Genomic DNA, 21,390 nt, shown 5'->3' with positions numbered 1-21,390 from the left:
TCTCGGTAACTTCTGAGAATGTTCTCGAGAACGAGAATTTATTTATTTATCGTAGTTTATACCATGAATATTCACGATAGTTTAGGTGTAGTATCCTTACCCCCAGAAAATTCCGACTTTTGGTCTACCGCTTCCGGTCAGAATAATGTATGACGGCCCGGCCAAACGGTCAGACCTAGGTGTTCTAGGTGTTCGACCAAATGTCATAGAGGGACCCTGGCAGTTTTTGACGCGGCCATGTTTTTTTTTTCAATATGGCCGACTTTTTATTTTTTATTTTTTTAAGTTTGTCCTAGCGCGCTGAAATTTTGGTCACGGAATCTCGGGGTCCCCTAGATACCTATGAAAAAATTTTTTTTGGAAAAATGCTACAATTGCGGGAAAACTGGCCACTTCTATTTTGTATGGAAACTTAAACGGTGCGTGATAGGTGGGGGGTGCTCGACCAAATGTCATAGAGGGCCCCAAAACAAAACAAACTGCATTAAAAAAAATCTAAATAGCCGACTTTTTTTTTATTTTTTCAAGTTGGTCCGAGCGCGCTGAGATTTGGCATGGCGGGAGATAGAGGCCTCTAAATTCCTCCAAATTTTTTTTGGAAAAAATCCAAGATGGCGGAGCAATAAATTTCCATGTTGCAGAATGTTCTGAGAACATTCTCGAGAACGTTTCCGCTTTTTGGGAATGTTCTGCAATTTGTACATTGCTACTCATAACATAAAATTTTCTACTTTCCTAATGAGACAAATCTGCATCAACAGATTCTTTGTGAAATGTCAAACCACTGATTTGGTATCGTCATGAGGATTCTAGGGGCTATATTGATGAGATGAGTGCACTTTTAAGATAAATTTTGCTGATTTTAAATTTACAAAAGCACAAAATACCTTAACCTAATTTTCCCTGCAAATTTCAAGACTGCTATGAAACAATTTGATTTATTTCTGTGAAAGCAACGAATTATAGCACTAATTAGACCTTTCGAAGCGTGTATTTAATAAGGTCTTTTTTATGACTTAAAGTTGCATATATGTTCATGGAAACTCTCTGTTTACTCTTCTTGCGAAAGTAGTTAAGTATGTAAAATAAACCCTTACCTATGCATATCGATATCCAAGTTATAAGAAGCAACGAGTGTCGGCCCGTAGTAGCACTCGTACCGGCCCCGATCTGACTCCGTCACGGTCAGCAGCACCAAGCCTCGCTCCGATGTCTGCAGCACTCGCTCCCAACTGAGGAAATATCCCACATTACACAAACATTAACCTTCCCTATGTGTTGTGGTCAAGAATCGCGGGTTCAAGCCTGTATCATTCCTACGCCACATTCATTTTTGTAATAAAGCATGAATTGTCTCAACACAAGTTTTCAGAACTGTGTAGACCTAATACCTAGTGGAATCCATCCAACGTGTTATATATTTTATGGCAAACATAAATATGGGCATAAGTTTAAATATGGGTATGGCGTGGAGTAGTTACCTACTACAAATTGCACACTATATACTACCTACCTTTTGGCGATATTTAAGATCAACTTACTTGAAACTTATCCTGTATCTCCCCTTCTCTCTTGAGTGATGGAACCACACGACATGCTGGTCCTTCAAAGCCTCAGGAGTCTTGGCGAAAGCCGCCAGATGGAGGCTCTGGCCGTAGCCGGCTCTGACGGTCTTCAGAGGAGCGCTGGCTTCGCATATGGATGGCGTAGAGTTCGTAGCATCGTGTAGAAGACCAGGAGTATACGGACGGCACGCCCCAACTTCTTTGTCCCAGCCGCAGTAGGGATCGAGAACACATCTCGTGCAGCTGTCGTACCTAAGAAGAAAATTGTGTTTAATATGCATGTTTGAAAATTGCTTTTATATATGGATATGGATCCAGACAAAGTAAGCTTGGTCGCGCGCCGTACTGGGGGGTAGTGGCTGACCATAGCTTTGTCTAGTTAATGATATGTTGGTAACAACCGATAAGTACACCATCGCAGTGGCAGCTGACGCTGCCTGTTATCGGTGGCGAGGTATAGTGAGTGCGGAAGTGACGAGAGAGTCACGTACCGGCTCGTAGCCGGCCACGCGCCACACGCTAGCCACACAGGATACACTAGCACAGCTCTATCTATTAAAGAATGTTTGGTAGGTACCAACCGGTGTGCACACGTCCGCAGCGGTAGCTGACGCAGCCTGTTGTCGGTGGCGAGGTACAGCGAGTGGAGACGCGACGAAAGCGCCAACGCGCGCACCGGCTCGTCACCAGCCGCGCGCCACACGTCCGCCACGCGCGAGTTACCGCCTGCCCACTTCACTATCTTGTACACGGAACCCTCACCTGGGCAAACAGTTTACAGTCACCAAACAACTATCCCCTTATCACCAGCTCGCAACATAAAAAAAATTATATTACTAACAAAATTAAGGAACACTGACACGCAATCATTACTTAAACAAGTTCAATTAAAATGTAGTTGAGAATATAGGAATATCTAACTACTAGTACCTATATTAATTATGCTTTCTGGGTGAATTAACATCAAGGCTATGGATCTGGATCAAGGCATGTTATAAATAATGTTTTTAATGTACGTTTTTAAAAATACATAGTTAATTTTTCTGCACCTTCATATTTGTCTGTTGGGAAAATGTGTCGCCATTTAGGTACACGAAACGAACTTTACATACCTATTTGGTTATATGAAGCATTTACAAATTGTGGTAACAAAACTACTTTTAAAATGAACCCGGCTATATGCAAATTAGTGCCAATTCCCACTACGCGATAGAGTAAAAATGTCGAGCCGTACCTACGGTTATTCGCGATTTGAATTAAATAGATAATTTGTGGGTGTCAAGGTTTGCGACTAAGGTACTGCAAATTGGGCATCGATATAGTTACTAGTTTTGCTCATTGCATAGAAATTAAAGAGAATTAAGTAATAATAATAAAACAATAACTGCTTTTTATAAAGGGCAGGGCATAGGGCATTTCAAGCTGCGCCTGAAAAACTGAATAAAATACATGAAGCGGAGGTTGATTTAGATTTAGATTAGAATATAGATTAACCAAAATGTATTTATACCAATGTATATTATGATTGCCAATTGCCAATTAGGTTAGGTATAAATAGATTACGTGTATTATTTAATAAAGTTATAAAAGTAAGCATATAAAATGTCGATCGTCATGTTTTAAAAAAATACATACAAGTAACCACAAGAAGTGACTTACTGGTCCCAGCATAGAACACCGTGTAAGTAATATCGTCGCCCAGCATATCCACGAACTGAGTGTCCACCACCAGCGTCGTCAGCACCAAGTCCCGCTTATAGAAGGCGGGCGCGTCGCCCTCGTGTCGGACCGCGGAGTCCATGAGTGGGTGCGACCTGAAACATGAATACTGGTCAAGCAGGTACAAAAGAAAATCTTACCGTAAATTACAAACCATAAATGAACTCGTATTTTACTTGTACGAAATCCTTTAATTTTTATAGGCAATAAATAGCAGGTACTTACTCAAAAATGAATAATATTCAATAATCATTTATGACTTATGAGTAACTAATATTTATGTTTGAAGTCTTGGACTGGACTTAGACCGATTTCAAACATAGAAAAAATGTTGTTAATTAAAATAAAATGTTTCCATACGAAGATCTACAATAAAATGTAATCAATTAGCGATCTTCGTATTAACCACGTAACATTATCGAGGAGTGTAGTGCAGCCCTTCATCTTGTCTAGAGGGTAATCCCGAGCCTCCCGGTATTAGTTTCGCGTTCTAATTGGGTCACGTGCTTTAATTGATGGCGCGGTGTGAAGTCACACTGGTTGTTGGCTTGCGCAGTGTGAGTGTATCCTGGCGTATAGCCGGCTATATTAGTTCCAGGAAGGATTCAATCGAGTTCTAACCAGTGTACCTTAACTCATTAAAAGTTGAATACAAGTTGTAATTATTCAACCTTGTATTATACAACACGCTTTACGCTGACACATGTCTGTTCAGAGGTAGCTGGGTCGATTCTAGTCATAAAATGTAACTTTAAACTGAATCTCACACAAGTTATTTGACAGAGGCTCTATTTAATAATAGAAAAAAAAATTCTTGTGAAAACTACATTTATAAAATTTTTAGATGATGCCAGTTCAAAATCGGTCTACATATACGTACAATGCTCGAATTACGGAGATATATTACTTGTACAGTCAGCAGCAGAAGTTGCTAAGCAGGCGGGGTATTCAAAATGATCTTGACGCGACTTTATTATTAAGAGAGTAAGAGCGTGTCAAGGTAATTTTGAACACTTCGCCCGCTTAGCAACTTCACTGTACAAAGACCTGTCCGAGCATGGGGTGGGGTTACCTTATAAAGTTGAGCACGTTGTCGGGAAGGGCCTCGGTGTTGTTGACGCAGGTGCCGGGCCGCGGCTCGGGCACGCGCGCCCGCAGCACAGGCAGCCACGCCGAGCTGGAGGTCGCCTGCAACACACTACTCGTTAAACAGAGTGGAAAGGTTACAGTTACATTTAACATTTTTGACAGATTTAATATTGTTATGATAAGACCCGGTCCCGCATTGACTTATACAGCCACGAGAGACGTTGTTCCTCGCTTACAGACGCTGCATAAATCATCTGTCAAGATGTTAAAGGCCCGATGATGATAAGACCTTGACGATCGCTCACGCCGATTGTTGCGTGTAATACCTATGCACTGCGCGTCGTGTCAATTTCAAAACCGTAATATAATATTTTAAAATCACAATTGGCCTCCAGCAGCGTTACTGTTGCAAGTTGAAACGTTAACGCGGGCGATTTCACTGTCAATATCCTCCGAAAGAGAATCCCAGCCTTTTCTATTTAGTAATACTTGATTAAATGAATTTCTTTTAAATCTTTGAGAAAAATGAGAAAATATAGAATTCAATAAGCAAAATTGTACCTACAGAATCATGTCACAGTTTAATACAGCTTTTAGAATTTCAAAAGCAACGAGAATTGTTAGGTTAACGAGATTTTCAAGAACGCTATATTGTATCCCAGTCGCTTGACAGTTTAATTTTGCATGTTTCCTGAACAATAACTAATAATTGATACGTTGTTTCGTCCACTAACAAAATAAATACCAAATGAACTAGTCTTAAAATTTTCAATTTTCACATCAAGTTTTGGCTTTCAAAGGCCTTTGACAAGCAACACCTAGAAAACCTCAATTCCTCTACAGTAGAATTAATTTAATTAGATCAGGCGTTTATTTGCGAAACCACTTGAATTCTAGATATTGCTTTGCTATTTCGCTTAATAAGCACGTAAATAAATGATTTTGCTGAACAGCCACCTAAGTATCATGTTTTGCTATAGCATAAGTAATAGTTAAGTAAATTATAGTTACTGACATTATTTGTTCCTTTGTTAATCATAAAATAGAGGTCGTTCAGTCTTATGCAAAGTGTTCCGTTGGTTTAGCGAATATGTCAGAACTTAAAATAAGTTTTGAGCATCTCTAACTATTTAGTAGAGATATGGCGTTTGTAAATTCCGCTATGTGATCTAAGAATATTCTCTTGTATCCTTCTGTGAAAGCGTCCTTATGGTAAGCGACAAAGTGGGACTTTTTGCTTGGAAACGACACATTTTTTGCAGAACTAAGCGATTGGGTCGTTGAGTTGGTCGAGTGAAAAGAAACAGGGAGAGATTGTAGTTATAAAAATAATAACTATATTAAATATGTGTACCTGCGACGATAGAAGCCTTTTAATATTGATGTATTAAATTATATTAAATGGTTACGTTAATATACAAGAATAACCCGTAAATATAAAATAATCCTACGAGAGTTTTACTGATACTGTTAAAATAAAACTAAACAGTTGCTTTATTAACTTGTGATTTCTGTTCTGAGTAATTCAATAAGTAAATTCTCACAATATTGGCTGAAGTATGGCAGGTAATTAGTTATTTCGGGCCTAATAAAGATTAAGATGAAAGGTATTAATGTTATAAGTTATAAGAAAAGAGTCCTTATAAGAAAATGTATGTTGGCTTAGTATACAGGATGGCCTTAGAGTGCCTTCTGGATCTCGGCGTGGAGGTGAGAAAGCCAAAAACCTCAGCAAACTCTTACTCAATATTAGTTTATTTGTATATATGTATACATATTTGTATGCCTATTGAATATCATCCATTTTGTAGGTAGAGCAATTATCGAACAAATGTTTGCTACCCTGGATAGGCAGGTACGCGTACAATTAAAACATTGAACCGGCCCGCGAAGATCTCTTGTATGTCGTCCATATTGTCTGTAGGTGCAGGGGCCCATTTCTCGAACGGTATTAGACTAATATTATTAGTCTACGATCTATCAAATCAAAAAGACGAAGTCGTCCTCTATGTTAAACGTGCAGATAGCCGAACCAAAGAGCCCGCTGTAAACGAGCGTATATTGGACACCGCTCACTTTTTTCGTGAACCCGCGACAGCTTGTATGCCGTCCATGTAGTATGTACAGAAGGTGAGCCCACTCGCTAATAGTGAACACGAACACAACTGACCTGCTCCTTGAACCGGCCCGCGAAGGCCTCCTGTATGTCGTCCATGTTGTACGTGCAGATGGCAGAGCCGACGAGCCCGTCGCTCGCTCCTGTCGTGAACACGGCGTGGAACCGGGGCACCTCTCCCGGCATCATGTATACGCTTTCTATACACATCAGTTACGCCCTGTTACTATTTAAGCCCTGGGGGCCGATTTTAGAATTTCGACCGCTCGATTTCGTGTATTTCGTTTGATATCTCCAGTACCCGGCATTTAAATTTTACTAATAGAATTGAAAACGAGTGGTCAATACCACTCGATTCCAAATTTCTATCGCTCGTATTTCAAAAATTAGCATTTCGCTGTTTTCCATCGATTTTCGCTCGATTTTCGAGTGACGAAATCGAACGCTCTGAATTCAAAAATCGGCCCCCAGGGTCATTATTTCATGTGCCAGAATTTGTAATGAAAGTAGGTAATTAATGTCAATTTTCTATATGCTTTCATTTTTTTTTGCTTTTTATATTTTTACGTATAAAATACTGTTTAAATTCCAAATCCACACTTGAAATAACCTATATCAATATCTTGGAATTGCTATAGGTAGGTTTGAAAGCCGAATTTTGGTAAAAAAAGTATATTCTGATATATGACAAAGGATGTTTCAAGGATGGGTTATGTATATTTATTTATATGAATGTTAAAGTCATCGACGAAAATATTTGCAAGCAATCAGTAAATATCGTCTGAAACAGTAATCACACGTGAACCAGAATACTCACGTATTTCATCAAAATAGAAAGGAAACTCTCCAGGTATGCTACAGTTGAGCCTGGCCTTTAAATACGTGACCCAGTTCTGGTTAAGTATGTGCTTGCCCCCGGTGTCCTGTTTGCACACCCTGGCCACCCGCGAGTACACCGCTTTGCCGCAGTTCATGAACTCCACAGCCGTTTCTCGAAAAAAGAAAAGCACATACTCGCCCACGTCGAACGATCCCACAAAGTTGGTTTCTGAAACAAGGCAAAACGGGAATTAGGGCAAGTTGAACCCACCCTTAGAACGTTTTCACACTGTGTCATAATATTTTTTCTTTTTAAATCAATGTAATGCCAATGACTTAGTAAATGCGAAAAAGTTTCACAGTAGGTCACAGGAATCGAGTTGTTCGACAGTACAGTCACCATCAGATTTATCGGAACATACACTCGTCTTTAAAATAGCGACTAGGTATAATTTGTGATCACCTTGGCCGCTTCTATATATTTGAAGGCGACTGTACTTCCTAAACCTTGAATGTTGGAATCTTAATGTACCATAATCGTTAACTTTTATAATGTCCATCGCCATCGCCAAAGTCGCACGATTTTCCGAATCTAAACATGGATTTATTCATGGTCTAATAAAACATGGTCTTCTATTCCCAGAGTGACACGGGCCTACGTCACAATAACATTGCCACTTTATTTCAACATAACATGTTACATGGGTACATTATACCTATGGTTAATAAGTTAAAATATTTCTTTATAATATTATAATTTTCATTTATATGTATTTGATCTTAAATTTTACAATAACACGTCATTTTTAATTATTCGTTAGCAATATCTTCCGATTCACGAAAGAAAATTCACACGTTCGGGTAATTCTGTTTACATTACTGGCAACACAGGATAGCGCTGTCACATTTGACAATTCGGATCTAGATAACTTCATGCCCTGACCGTCATCCTTGTCGAACGCGTGTTAATTGTTATTTCCTTCTCGCTCAGTGTCAGCAGTCGCAGTGTTTTCCAAACTTTTCACGTCGTAAGCTTGGTAATTAATGTGTAACTGTGAATTAGTTTTTCAAACGTTTGTCTTGTATAGATAAATAAAGTTTAATTTAATACATTAGATTTGTTTTATTTTACTATGTTTCTACATGAATAACTTAAAATTAATGCCGTTAAAATAATTTTCACCGTTGGTTAAAATTCTCCCACATTTTAAAGTTTGAGAACCTGTAAACATCATGATGACGTAGGCCCGTGTCAGTTAGGTCATACGCGAATCTCGGAATAGAGTACCAGGCGGAGTATATTATTATACCATGGATTTATTAAAAACACTTACTATCGAGCCATTTGGAGTCATACTTCAGCGTTCTCTTAAAACTGTACTTCTTTTGTCCCGTTCGAAAATCGAACAGGTCGTTCCGGAATATGACGGGGTCGGCCTTGGTGAACTCGGCGTTGGTGCCGGCGTAGAGCGTGGGCAACCCGCCGGGGTTGCCGCGGCTCACCCACACGGCCGTGCTGTTGTCCGCCGGGTCGTAGGGGCACTTGGCCACTCCGAAACCTACGCCCGGCACGTACTCGTGCCGAGGGAGGTGCGTTAAATTTAACTGAAACAACACGTTCGTTTAGAAGGGACATCACTTATGCATTGTTGAGTTAAGGATGACTCACGCTAATAGACAGGGCCGTGGCCGGGCCGGAGCTTCTGGAGCTTTATTTTCTATGGAAGCATCACGTGATCACGGTCATCTGTCACAGAAAAGTAAGTTCCGGAAGATCCGGCCCGGACACGGCCTGGTCTAACGTGAGACATCCTTTAAGCCCACGGTAAGCTTAAGAAGGCTTGTATTGTGGGTACCCAGACAACGATGTATGTAATGTAAGAAAACTTAAATACATAGAAAACATCCATGACTCAGGAACAAATATCTGTGCTCATCACACAAATAAATGCCCTTACCGGGATTTGAACCCAACACCATCGGCTTCACAGGCAGGCCTATAGTTAATAATGTTTTTGCTATCCAAATATTGATATGTTTAGTACCTATATATACTTACATAGACTACCCAGTCTTTAGGGCTGTGTGCGTTGGTGCCACACACATAGAGCCTCACGCCATCTCCCAGTGGCTGCAGCACGCGAATGTGGTTGCGGCGCTCGAAGGGCTCCGTCGTGTTTAGTATATATACTTACATAGACTACCCAGTCTTTAGGGCTGTGTGCGTTGGTGCCGCACACATAGAGCCTCTCGCCATCTCCCAGTGGCTGCAGCACGCGAATGTGGTTGCGGCACTCGAAGGGCTCCGTCTTGCCCTTGCTGACACAGCGGGCCACGTTGTTGGCCTCCAGGATCATTGCGTCGCGCTAAAACAGGCGGTCTCGCATAAGTTGCGTTCTCGCGCGCGAGTCCATACTTGAAGTCGCGCTTGATGTATGGAATGGAGTCGCGCGCGAGAACGCAACTCATGCTAGCAGGTCAGGACAGCTTTGAGAATCTGGGTGACGTTCGGATGGCAATTGCAGCAGGATTATTCCTGCGTCCTTGACACGGGTGCTGATACTGTCAATTGCCTTGATAAAACGAGTGACGTTCGTAGCCGCATTACTAACTCGCATTGAGTCTCAGCACAAAACTTTAAAAGAGATACACATTAAATATGTATATCACCCGTAATAATAATCAGAACGATAGTTAATCGCACAAGAAGACGACCCAGGATCTGGTGTTACTAATTATTTAAAGGTTAGTACGTACGAAATACCATTACTGAGTTTTTAGGTAGTAATTATAAGTTAACCTTATACAACGCACCCTTAATTACTTTTCTGGCGTCTACAAAAACCAATTAAGCGCTATAAACGCTCATTAACTAAGTAAAGCGTCATTTAATAAAGTGCTTCTTCCATATGTGAAAACGCAACACGCTTTGCAGCTAAAGTGTTAATGAAATTATAAAGACAGAAGCGTTCTAAAAGGCTTCGCCTTTCAAAGTGATGATACTTGAGTGATGTGAATGTAAAAAAATCTTGGTTTAAAATCTGGCAGGCGGCAAGAGGAACTGAAGGGCCAGGCTACTGTGTGCCTCTGAGGGCCTACCGCGAACCACGTTCCACGTGTTGCCTCTCTGTCGCACTTGTAAACTTGTGACAGGGAGGCAACACGTCGAACGTGGTTTGCGGTATAGGCTCTCAGAACTACGTTTATCCGACGAATTTTCTTTCTTGTCTGGTATAAAATTAGTTGATACTCGTAATAATATATATGAAAAAATTCATAGTGTTTATTAGTAGTATAAATAACACGACTTAAGGGTGAATAAAAGTTAATGATGATGATATTACATAAATGAAAAAGGGCTTACCTCACAATGTGATTGACTAATATCAGTCATATTTAATTTGAATACTCGATCCCTGCAACAAAAACAGACTTTATTATTGTTGCATTCAAATGAGTTAAAACCATGGACGAATTAAAACAAGAAGACTGACGTTCAAAAGTGACAACGTGACGTTAAATCAGGTTGTTGCCATTTGGCGCCACTAGCGCAGAAGGTCTCAGTCAAGGGCCCAACGTTTTCTGTTCTCTTTCACGGCGCAGCAACTAGTATCATTTCTCTCTCCTCGCTCTTTTAAAAATGCCGTTTGTCAAAAAAGGACAACCATATTGTTGACAAGATGGACTTCAAATCAAGTGTTGCCTTTTTTGATGCGCCCAGGCTGTGTATGTGTGCGTAAAAGCGTATATGTGTGCTCTTTTAGGGATGTGAAAAGTCGATTTTAATCATGTTATATATCGATAAACGCTACACAGCGGAACGAAATAGCGATTAATTGAAGCTTCAATATCTTCGTTAAACATAAACATTATTGAAATGCTAATGGATAATGAATATATTATAATATAATAAAATAATTCAATTATTGCGGAACACCTATTTTAGTAGGTATTTCTGTATTTTAATTAAATATCTGAACTTTCCCTTGGTTCCCTGCTGGGTCGTGACTATAAAATTGTGATCTGATAACCACAATAAAGAATAAAAGCGTTTTTGTTCATTTTAGGTATCGTTAAACCTTTGAAGTAAAATTAAAATTGCAAGAAATGTCGATAGTTTATCGATATGACTTTATCGACATGGCTACAGCAAGGTGGGCCACATTGTTAATCGTACACTAAACAAAAGTGACAACAGTGACAGCTCGCTGAGACGGGATCTCTATATATTAAATCTATGGTCTCAGTTCCATCCATTTTGTTCGGCGCCTAGACCTCTGATTTTGAGTTCAGGTTCCTCAGCGCCATCTACTCAACGGAACTTGAGTTATTCTTATTCTGACCAGAGGTTTTAGTTCCTCTATTTCGTTCATTGCTTAGACTTCTGCGGCGGTAGCATGGTACGATTTTTATCGCCTGTCACTCTGTCTGTCATTTTCTCACTTACATCTTATATACTTGTTAGAACGTGAGATGCATGGTGACATGCGATAAAAATGTGACCTTCAGTAAATAGCCCTGAATATCAAAGGAACGCGACATTATATACACGGTTTTAAGGAACGTATTATTTGTTTGTGTGTCAGTCTTATCGTTTTATTCGTCAATGCTGAAAACAAAACATTGAAATTAAGTACCTACACTATAAGCAACGGAGCGGAGCGAAAAGTTTTTGTCGCTAGCATATGTACAGAACGCGGACATTTTATTTGTTTTGTCCGCTTTATGGAATTGTTCAACGAGCCGCATAAATTACCACTGAACAGGAATATTCTTTTTCTCTTAGTAAACCCGTATAAACATATGTATTATGTATTTCCACACACACACATTAACTTTCACGATAGGTATGCTTTTGTCTATTGCATATCTTTAAAACGGGTGCATTTTGTGATAAATTATATGTATCTTTATTATTATCTACAAACTCTTAATAAATTACATTAAAATTAACTTGAAACTAAACTAAATTTAAACTAAGTTAACAACGTCACAACTAAGAACTCCAACTCTTAATATACAAAACGTTTTAGAATATTTTTCAAGTGTAATCAATTAATTTAATTTAATCAATTCATTTGAATATTTATTGCTAATCTATTATTGTAATCTTTATATATAAACGCGAGCAGCTTTGACGGTAGAAACAAATTAAATTATGCTCAAACAAAAGAGCGTAAAAAAATAACACTTTTGAATCGACAACATATATCCGCAAAATTCGTATTGTCGCGTATTTTGCATTTAAAAGTGAAAAAATTTCGACAAACAATACTAAAGGCTCAATTTGTTGGTTGACATTTGACAGCTATGCGTTGCGTTTAGAAACTGCAAACATGCTTACAAGTTAGGTTGGTCGTATTTTTTTTAGTAAAAAGCAAGACGAATATTACTGTTTATTTGATGACTTTCCGGTATGTATAATGGTTATTATTTGCATTAAGTTTCGTTCCATATGGATATGTATACCGGTATAATTATTACATAAATTTGTTTTTAAGCCAGAACGTGCGATAGTCTGTTACGGCTTTTAAGACGATAGCAACACTGCCTAGACGTCAACGACGGCTGTTATTCGAAAATACTTTATCCGGTACTCCAGACGTGATAAAAACCTGTTAAATAGTGTATTGTGTGTGTTAACAATAAAAAATAGTCACCGAACATAGTGGAAAGTGCAAACGCCATCGTAACGTAACGAGATTTGAACTTCAAAGCGTTCCATGGGTGTATTGTGTTTAGTATAGACATCGGTCTCTCAGTTGTATTTTAATATTTCAGAATGATTCCAAATATTCTTACATGTCAAGGCACTACTAGCTACCTGGAAATGCAAGTGAAAGCAACCTTGAAGCAGCTGTGATAAACTAATAAGTGAGCGAGATGAAAATGACGTTGTTCAAAGAAACTTTGAGTTAAGTGCCAGCTGACTGTAACACACTCTAATTAAGTACATTGCCAGTGTGAAACAGTGCAAAAAGCTACAGTGTATTGTGGACATATTTAATAACTATGCTTTAGACTATGAATCAAATTTGAGGTGTATCGGTGAATTGGAAAGTCAACTGCATAAAGCTAATAAGTTATCTCCGGAGTCAATGTAAGTTGAATATAAGATTAAATATAATAAGATATACAGATAGTATATATGTCGCAGTCAAAAGTGTGAACTGGTCAAAAGAACTTTTAACCGACAAAAACAGGCAAAACTGCTTTTGACTGAGCATGTTGGTCAAAAGTAGTTATACCTGAAAATCATTGGTTAATAGTAATTGTGTTGTGACTGTTACTATCAGTCAAAAGTACTCGCAGAGATAGGTAGGTTAGGGTTATTTTTTTGCTACGCCCAAAAAACTAAACTGTTCCCAGAGATAGGTAGGTTAGGGTTATTTTTTTTTTGCTACGCCCTAAAAACGAAACTGCTGCCAGAAATAGGTATGATTTTCAGGTAAAACTACTTTTGACCAACATGCTCAGTCAAAGCAGTTTTGCCTGTTTTTGTCGGTTAAAAGTTCTTTGGCCAGTTCACACTTTTGACTGCAACAGGTTGGGCTGGACATATGGCAAGGGAAGGTAAAGATAAGTGGGATAGAGAGGAAGCGGAATGGTATCCTAGAGATGGAAAAAGGAGAGAAGGGAGACCAATAATGAGGTGGTCGGATGACATAAAGAAGCATGCGGGACCTAATTGGATAGGGACGGCAAGGGATAGAGAGCTGTGGAGAGAGCTGGGGGAGGCCTATGCCAAGAAGGCAGACTGAAATAATTATTAAAAAGCAATGACATAAAAATTATTTAATAAAGTTACTAAGGAAAAAATATTGAAACTAATTGATATAAATGAAATGTGAATTTATTTAAATGTAATATGTGCTGAAATTTAATTTTTTGGTCAATAAAGGCTATTCTATTCTATTCTATTCTAATTTGACAGGTGACAACAAAAAAAATATTAAGTCCTGCTAAAATTTCAGAGTCATAGTGAAGCATAGTACATAGTACCAAAACAAGGTTGATTTTTAGGGTTCTGTAGCCAAAGGGTAAAAACGGGACCCCTATTACGAGGACTCCAATATGTTATTAGATCAAAACAAATTATTTTCAGAAAATATTTAATTTAGGCTTAGGGATGGCGAGGCTCCATAAACCTTCAGTAAGTAGTGCATAAGTATCCTTGGAAAAATTCGACCTATGCCGCCGTGGGTGGCCCGGTGGCAGAATGGCACAGGCACCTGCTGCAATAGCAGAGGACGCTGCTTTGATTCCAGCCTAGGGCACTGGAGGCCTTGGTCACTTTTTAGGGTTGCGTACCCATAGGGTAAAAACGGGACCCTATTAAATATTAAGACTCTGCTGTCCGTCTGTCTGTCACCAGGCTGTATCTCAAGATCTCATGAACCGTGATAACTAGATTAACTAGACAGTTTCAATTTTCACAAATGATGTATTTCTGTTGCCGCTATAACAACAAATACTAAAAACAAATTAAAGAAATATTTAAGCGGGGCCAATGCAATGCTAGGCTGGATATGACTGATGAAATGAGTAAATTTTTATTAATATGTTTTAATATGACATGTTGGTGGCAAACAAGCATACAAGGCTGTTAATGCCAATGGTAAGTGGGAGTTTAGACTAGACCTCTGCTTCTCCAAGGGACTCACATTGCTGACCGAGTAAATTTTTATTAATATGTTTTAATATGACATGTTGGTGGCAAACAAGCATACAAGGCTGTTAATGCCGATGGTAAGTGGGAGTTTAGACTAGACCTCTGCTTCTCCAAGGGACTCACATTGCTGACCGAGTAAATTTTTATTAATATGTTTTAACATGGCATGTTGGTGGCAAACAAGCATACAACTCATACAAGGCTGTTAATGCCGATGGTAAGTGGGAGTTTAGACTAGACCTCTGATTCTCCAAGGGACTCACATTGTTGACCGAGTAAATTTTTATTAATATGTTTTAATATGACATGTTGGTGGCAAACAAGAATACAAGGCTGTTAATGCCGATGGTAAGTGGGAGTTTAGATTAGACCTCTGCTTCTCCAAGGGACTCACATTGTTGACCGAGTAAATTTTTATTAATATGTTTTAATATGACATGTTGGTGGCAAACAAGAATACAAGGCTGTTAATGCCGATGGTAAGTGGGGGTTTAGACTAGACCTTTGCTTCTCCAAGGGACTCACATTGCTGACCGGTTACAAATCTATTACACTCATACTAGGGTTCCGTACCTGAAGGGTAACTAAAAAACGGGAACCTATTAGCGATTCCGACTCGCACTTGGCCGGTTTTTCTTAGTAGGTATATGACATTTATTTCAGTTTTACTTCATTGTCTGTCTGTCTGTCTGTCTGTCTGTCTGTCTGTCTGTCTGTCTGTCACCAGGCTGTATCTCATGAACCGTGATAGGCCTAGGCAGTTGAAATTTTCACAGATGATGTATTTCTGTTACCGCTATAACAACAAATACTAAAAAGTATGGAACCCTTCGTGCGCGAGCACTTGCCCGGTTTGACATTTCAGGCTCCGTCACACAGGCGCGTTTCGCGTGCGGCGCGTGAGCGGGGCGCGCCGCTTTTTCATATAAAACGCTCAGGCCCGGCTCTGAAATCGCGCCGGTGTGACGGAACCTTTATTTCAGTTTACTCCACTGTCCCTCTGTCACCAGTATATGTCACCTGTATCTCATGAACCGTGATAGCTAGACAGTTGAAATTTTCACACATGATGTATTTCTGTTGCCGCTATAACAACAAATATTAAAAAGTGTTCCGTTCTTGATGGGTGAGTCCGACTCGCACTTATTCAGTTTTTTTTTGTAAACGAATTTAATATTAACGGATAGGCATTAATATTAAAGAATGAAATAGTAGTGATAATTTCCATACTTTCACTTTAGTGCCATGAAGGGTAGGTACAAAAGGGTTCCCTCTTTTGAGATTGGAAAGTGGGCTAGGTTATAAATGCGGCCTTCACAGAACCGATCTGCGACCAGAAAAGTGGGTCAGGTTAGAACTGTGATCCTTATAGAACCAAACTGCAACCAGAAGTAAGTTAGGTTAGAACTGCGACCCTTACAGAACCGAACTGCTACCAGAAAAGCGGATTAGGTTTTTTTAATTACATATTTGTTTTTAGATATATCGGAATAGTAAATTTTTCGAGTTATGATTGTATGTTACGGATTTAAAGTTTTCTGAGATGAGATAGGTTTGTAACCGCCTTGATGAAGGTATGAAGTCTAAAAGTAAATAATTACTTAATTCAAAATGAGTATTACCTATTACTATTATTTATTTTACCCGAGCGAAGCCGGGTTTTCATCTAGTATTTCTTTAAATACGGGTTTAAATTATAAAAATGACAATAACTTTCTATATACCAAAATGACAAAGTAGGTAAATAAAAATGCTGATTCAAATGAAATGCGCCCTTGATCTTTGAAGTTTGATTGAAGGAAATTCAAGTCAGTGATTAATAAAGTATTATTTTAGATTCATACATAAGGTCTTTATACTCTCTATTAAATGTTTCGTTCAAATTTATGGGTATGTATGTATTGTTGCGAGCTGTAACTACGAAGTAGTGATAGCAAAGTAAATTGTGTTTTCATGTACTGGTAAAAGTTAGTCGGAGGGTTTTATAGCAGTTCAGTGAACAAAGCGTTTTATTGACGCTGCCGTAGATATATGTACGTATATTGAAGAACTGAGACTAGTATACGCACTCATAATTATTTTAATCGATTTAAAATACAGACAGATCGTTTAAATAAGCTCAATAATGTACTGGGGGCTTTACTCGGGAACTCTAAGTAGTAAATCACTTTTAGTTTCTTTTTTCACTCCAAGGCCGAATATTTTTAAAGCATTTTACTTAACAATAATGATATTTCCGAGCATGTTATTAATACATCGTCATAGAAAAAGAAACGACAACACCTGGAAATCTTCAGAACATGTGCGTTTTAATACGGGACAACGGAACTAAATTTCGTGGAATTCCCCATTTAGTTGGTTCTCGTTATTATCTATTATTACAACTAGTTAGAGAAAACTTTATTAACTTTGCGGTCATCTAAATTAGTCTCCAACCATAATAAACGTTGACAGGAGTTGACGGAAATAACGGATAATTCGCTTTGCATGCCTCTACTCCATTTCCTCACTCAGCTCATTATATCGTAAGCTGACTTGTTCCAGAACTGACTAAATAACTAATATTTTACATTTGAATGGGACGCATGGAATACTATTTGTAGGTCAGACCGTTATTGACTAAACGATGAAAAGGACAGCTCAACCCAGTCGAATGTGTAGTATTCTACTGCAAATATTAAAAATAACCAAAAAGATGTCAGGCCGTCCTCAATTTAGGATTCCATAGTTGTTAGACTTGTTCGTCCGTAAAAATAGAAGGAGAAAAGGGGCTTGGAGATACTATGGACATAACGAGAGCAGGAGCGACACGTCCTTTTATTGAGAAAGAATTAAATTTTACGAAAATTGCTGCAATTTGCATTAGATTAAGAATAAAGTAAATTAAAGCTCTAAGTTGAGTCAGAACGGACTAAAACAATGTAATTGCAAAAGCTTTTCCTCCGTTTCTTCTGTCTGGGAAATAGTTTTCTTTTGTAAACTTTGTTTCACCTGGTTTTACTTTTTTAACAACGGCGGCGGCAGTATTCACCAAATGATTAAATATTTTGATTTAAATAAAATAAGTTAAAATTTATGATAGGTATACTTACATAGCTCCTACGTAAAGCGTATTTTTATCTTCATTCATATAGATGGTGCGGTAAAATAGAGTCCCGCAGCTGAACTCCCGTATATGATCTGTGGACAAAAGAAATGTGAATTAGTTTACACGTCTATTCGTTCATTTAACTATTTTAACTGCAAATAATTTACTAAACTTAATACAATCTTTTTTTTTAAGTGAATTTTTGATGAGACTGGTTCTGGATGAGGCTGGCTGGTGGTTTCGCATTCAGCAAATATTTTTTTCAAGGATACATTAGATTTGAAGTCGTTTATATGGGTTTTACATTTTATCTATATGTGTTCTAATACGATACGAATATGATAGTTACCTTTTTAAATATAAAGTTCAAGTTATGAGGGGTTACATTTACATCACGTTATGCATTAGTGGTTTGAGTATTCGCGTGACATGAACCCCTTCATTGCAATTTAAGACAGAGGGCTAGCTAATTACAGCATAAGTATTCGACAATAGCCATAATTATTGGCAGGTGGTCCCCAGGGCGCCGCGCACGCAATTTGACGTGACGAAGACCGGAACATTCTTATTTTATTTTGAAACCCTTTTTTTAATTGACTCCACTATCTAAAGGTTATTGCAGAGACCACTTTTTAGCGAAAATATTGTCTTGTGTCTACTTGTGTTTTTATTTATATTTTGAAAAATAAAAAATATTTTACCCTCCTGAGACCCAGAAGCATTTGTTTTGTTTTTGATTTTGGAACCCCTAGTCTAGTTATTCAATTAACGTTCAAAATCCATAGATTTTGAAATATTACTACAAAAAATTGTACGCAGGGTCTAGATCTATCTAGATCTCCAAAACTTTGTTGTAACAAAACTTTTTGAGAGATGTTAGGTACTTTTGTGTTCATAATACCAAGTAGTTATACCTACATATGTCGAATGTACAATCGCAACTGGCAGCGAGAGTAAAGGTAGTTTAACCTAACCTATCCAACTCAAGCCAGGGTAGAGCAAGTTTGATGAAAACTCCTAACTTGTGGAGGCAGGTATGAGCCGTTAATAATGCTCCTAAGCTGAGCTGAGTTTGCATCTGAGCTGGGTTCGATGATGTTTAACATGATTCAAAGGATTATTTATGAATTGGTGATTATCATAAAGAAAATATAATAAATAACCAACAAAACTCAACCTAAGTCAATATCAATAAAGCTTTTATTTTTTATAGGACATTTTTTTACACAAATCAAATCAAAGCTTGTGTTAAACTAACATTTAATTTTATTAGCAGGTATGACTCACGGCAGTTTTCTTTGTCATCTAAATTGTCATGCTTCACCGAAAAAAATAATTTTCTACAATACTACCAGAACGTATAGTAATTAAAAATATAGTTATACCTACTAAAATCCGGTAGTAATAACAAAAAATGTTGTATCGTGTAAAACTTGTTTTTTAAACATCACTGTTTAATTCTAGTTAAATGCAATTTAGTACTGCTTACAATTTCGTTGTATATGTAAAGATGCAAGTGTTGTAAATATTAAACGTTTGTCTCGTTTAATATATGCATCGTAACACTAACTATTGATATGTAAAAATAAAGATACGAGTGTACACGTTACAAGTTATTATGTTATGGTTACTATAATGCATTGTAGTCTGAACGAATCAAACAGTTGTGCCAACACCACGGTGTATGCGCGGGTGGCGGGGGGCGGAGAAAGGAATTGCGCAATTCACAGAACGGCAGCCATTACGCCAGCGTCTTACGTTCCGGCCGGTCGATGTTTTATTTACGTAGATCCTGTCCATAATTTTATTGTAAACTAGTACAAGTGTATAGTATAAGTGCGTGTTGTTTGCGTGTTGCTGACACAGTGAAATGTGCGGGCTCCGATTAAGGAAAAGTCCTCCCGCACCGATGTGGATAAGGAGGGATTCAAACTGGTGGAAAGGAAACGCAAGGCGCGCAGGGCGCCTCGTAAAACTCTGTGTGGCACTGCGGCGCCGGTTAATTCTGGCCTACGAGTTGCGACACCGAGTAAGGCGCTCTACGTGTCTCGCCTGCATTACTCCGCCGGGGCCGACGAGGTGGTGGAGTACGTCCGCCGGAAGACTGGCTACACGCTGAGGGTGCACCAGCTACAGTCGCGTCACTATGTGCACTTCAGTTCATTTATAGTGCGCGTGCCGCGGCCTCTGCAGGACACCATCGCAAGCGCGGACTTCTGGCCGAAGGGTGTGGTGTTTCGGCGGTTCCGGGGCAACCTGCCGAATCCTACGCCGAGTCAGACGACGCTACGGAGCCACGCTGTTACGTCGTCGCCCAAATCCAATGTTTAATTTGTATGTCATTTTTGTGTCTATTGTTTTCTTTGTGGAGACAAAATGTTTTTTTCTTTTGTAGTGTCACAGTGCCTTGGTTTTACTGTAATGCTGTGTTACTTATTTGATCAATAAAATAAAATAAAAATAAGTGTGTAAAACTTGTCTGTATTTACTAGAAGAGCAGTGTACTGGTTATATATTGTTCACGTAACCAGAACCCACTGTGCTGAAGGGACTTCTAAACGGGCCATATCAGCCATATGTTCACTGCAATATGTGGCCGGCAACTATTAGTGTCCCTCTCTAACATGTGAGTAAGAGGACACCAATAGTTGCCGGCCACATATTGCAGTGAACATATGGCTCGCTTAGAAGCCCCATTAGCACAGTGCGTTCTGGTAACGTGAACAATATAAAACCAGTACACCGCACAAATCGTTCAGTTACATATACTGAATACCTTGTTATAACAACAGGACAGGAACGTATATGTTACTGTATTATTTAGTAACCATTAACAGACCGGCTAGTTGGGTTTACTAAAAGTCTTATACCCACTACTATACACTTCATAGAATTAACAAATTTAATTTAACAAGAATGGTCTGGTTATGTTTACAAAGTGTCCTATCGTCACATATACAACAAGACAATATAGTACAGCTAACCAGATTCTGGTTACCAGTACCAGGTTTTTTTTTCAGTGTTATGACACAAATTATTATTTAACTCCCCTTCCAGCTTTCCAAAAAACGACCGCAAGCTTCACAGGCAGGACCCACTACCAGCTGCACTTATGATAAAATATACAATAAACCCTAGTCGCATGTCCGCATATCAAAAAGCTGCAACATACGGTAATAATACAATTAAGTACAATTTACGCAAATTGAAGAATTCCACCCATCAGGTTCCATGTTCCATGCACGCAGGGCAAGTAGTATTTTCCCGATGTTGCCCGCATTCGGCGTTCGAATACCACAGCGATTACTGCGCTAATGAATCC

At 38.7% G+C, this 21,390-nt stretch overlaps 1 protein-coding gene across 1 annotated transcript in view; it reads right to left on the bottom strand.

The window, feature by feature from the left end:
- LOC134806801 (semaphorin-2A-like) overlaps positions 1–21,390 on the bottom strand; it is a 102,441-nt gene that overhangs the window by 3,921 nt on the left and 77,130 nt on the right. The window contains exons 2-12 of the mRNA XM_063780174.1: positions 18,073–18,160; positions 10,673–10,724; positions 9,504–9,674; positions 8,643–8,913; positions 7,307–7,537; positions 6,544–6,689; positions 4,357–4,472; positions 3,225–3,379; positions 2,147–2,327; positions 1,542–1,817; positions 1,098–1,232 (exon numbers count right to left, since the gene is read on the bottom strand). Coding sequence (XP_063636244.1) covers positions 1,098–1,232; positions 1,542–1,817; positions 2,147–2,327; positions 3,225–3,379; positions 4,357–4,472; positions 6,544–6,689; positions 7,307–7,537; positions 8,643–8,913; positions 9,504–9,674; positions 10,673–10,724; positions 18,073–18,160 — 1,822 coding nt within the window. The remainder of the gene's footprint in view (positions 1–1,097; positions 1,233–1,541; positions 1,818–2,146; positions 2,328–3,224; positions 3,380–4,356; positions 4,473–6,543; positions 6,690–7,306; positions 7,538–8,642; positions 8,914–9,503; positions 9,675–10,672; positions 10,725–18,072; positions 18,161–21,390) is intronic.

This window comes from Cydia splendana, chromosome 3, assembly GCF_910591565.1.
Source record: "Cydia splendana chromosome 3, ilCydSple1.2, whole genome shotgun sequence".
In the NCBI taxonomy this organism is placed as follows: Eukaryota; Metazoa; Arthropoda; class Insecta; order Lepidoptera; family Tortricidae; genus Cydia; species Cydia splendana.
Note: the sequence above shows the minus strand (reverse complement) of the source record. Positions and strands in the feature narration are given on the sequence as shown.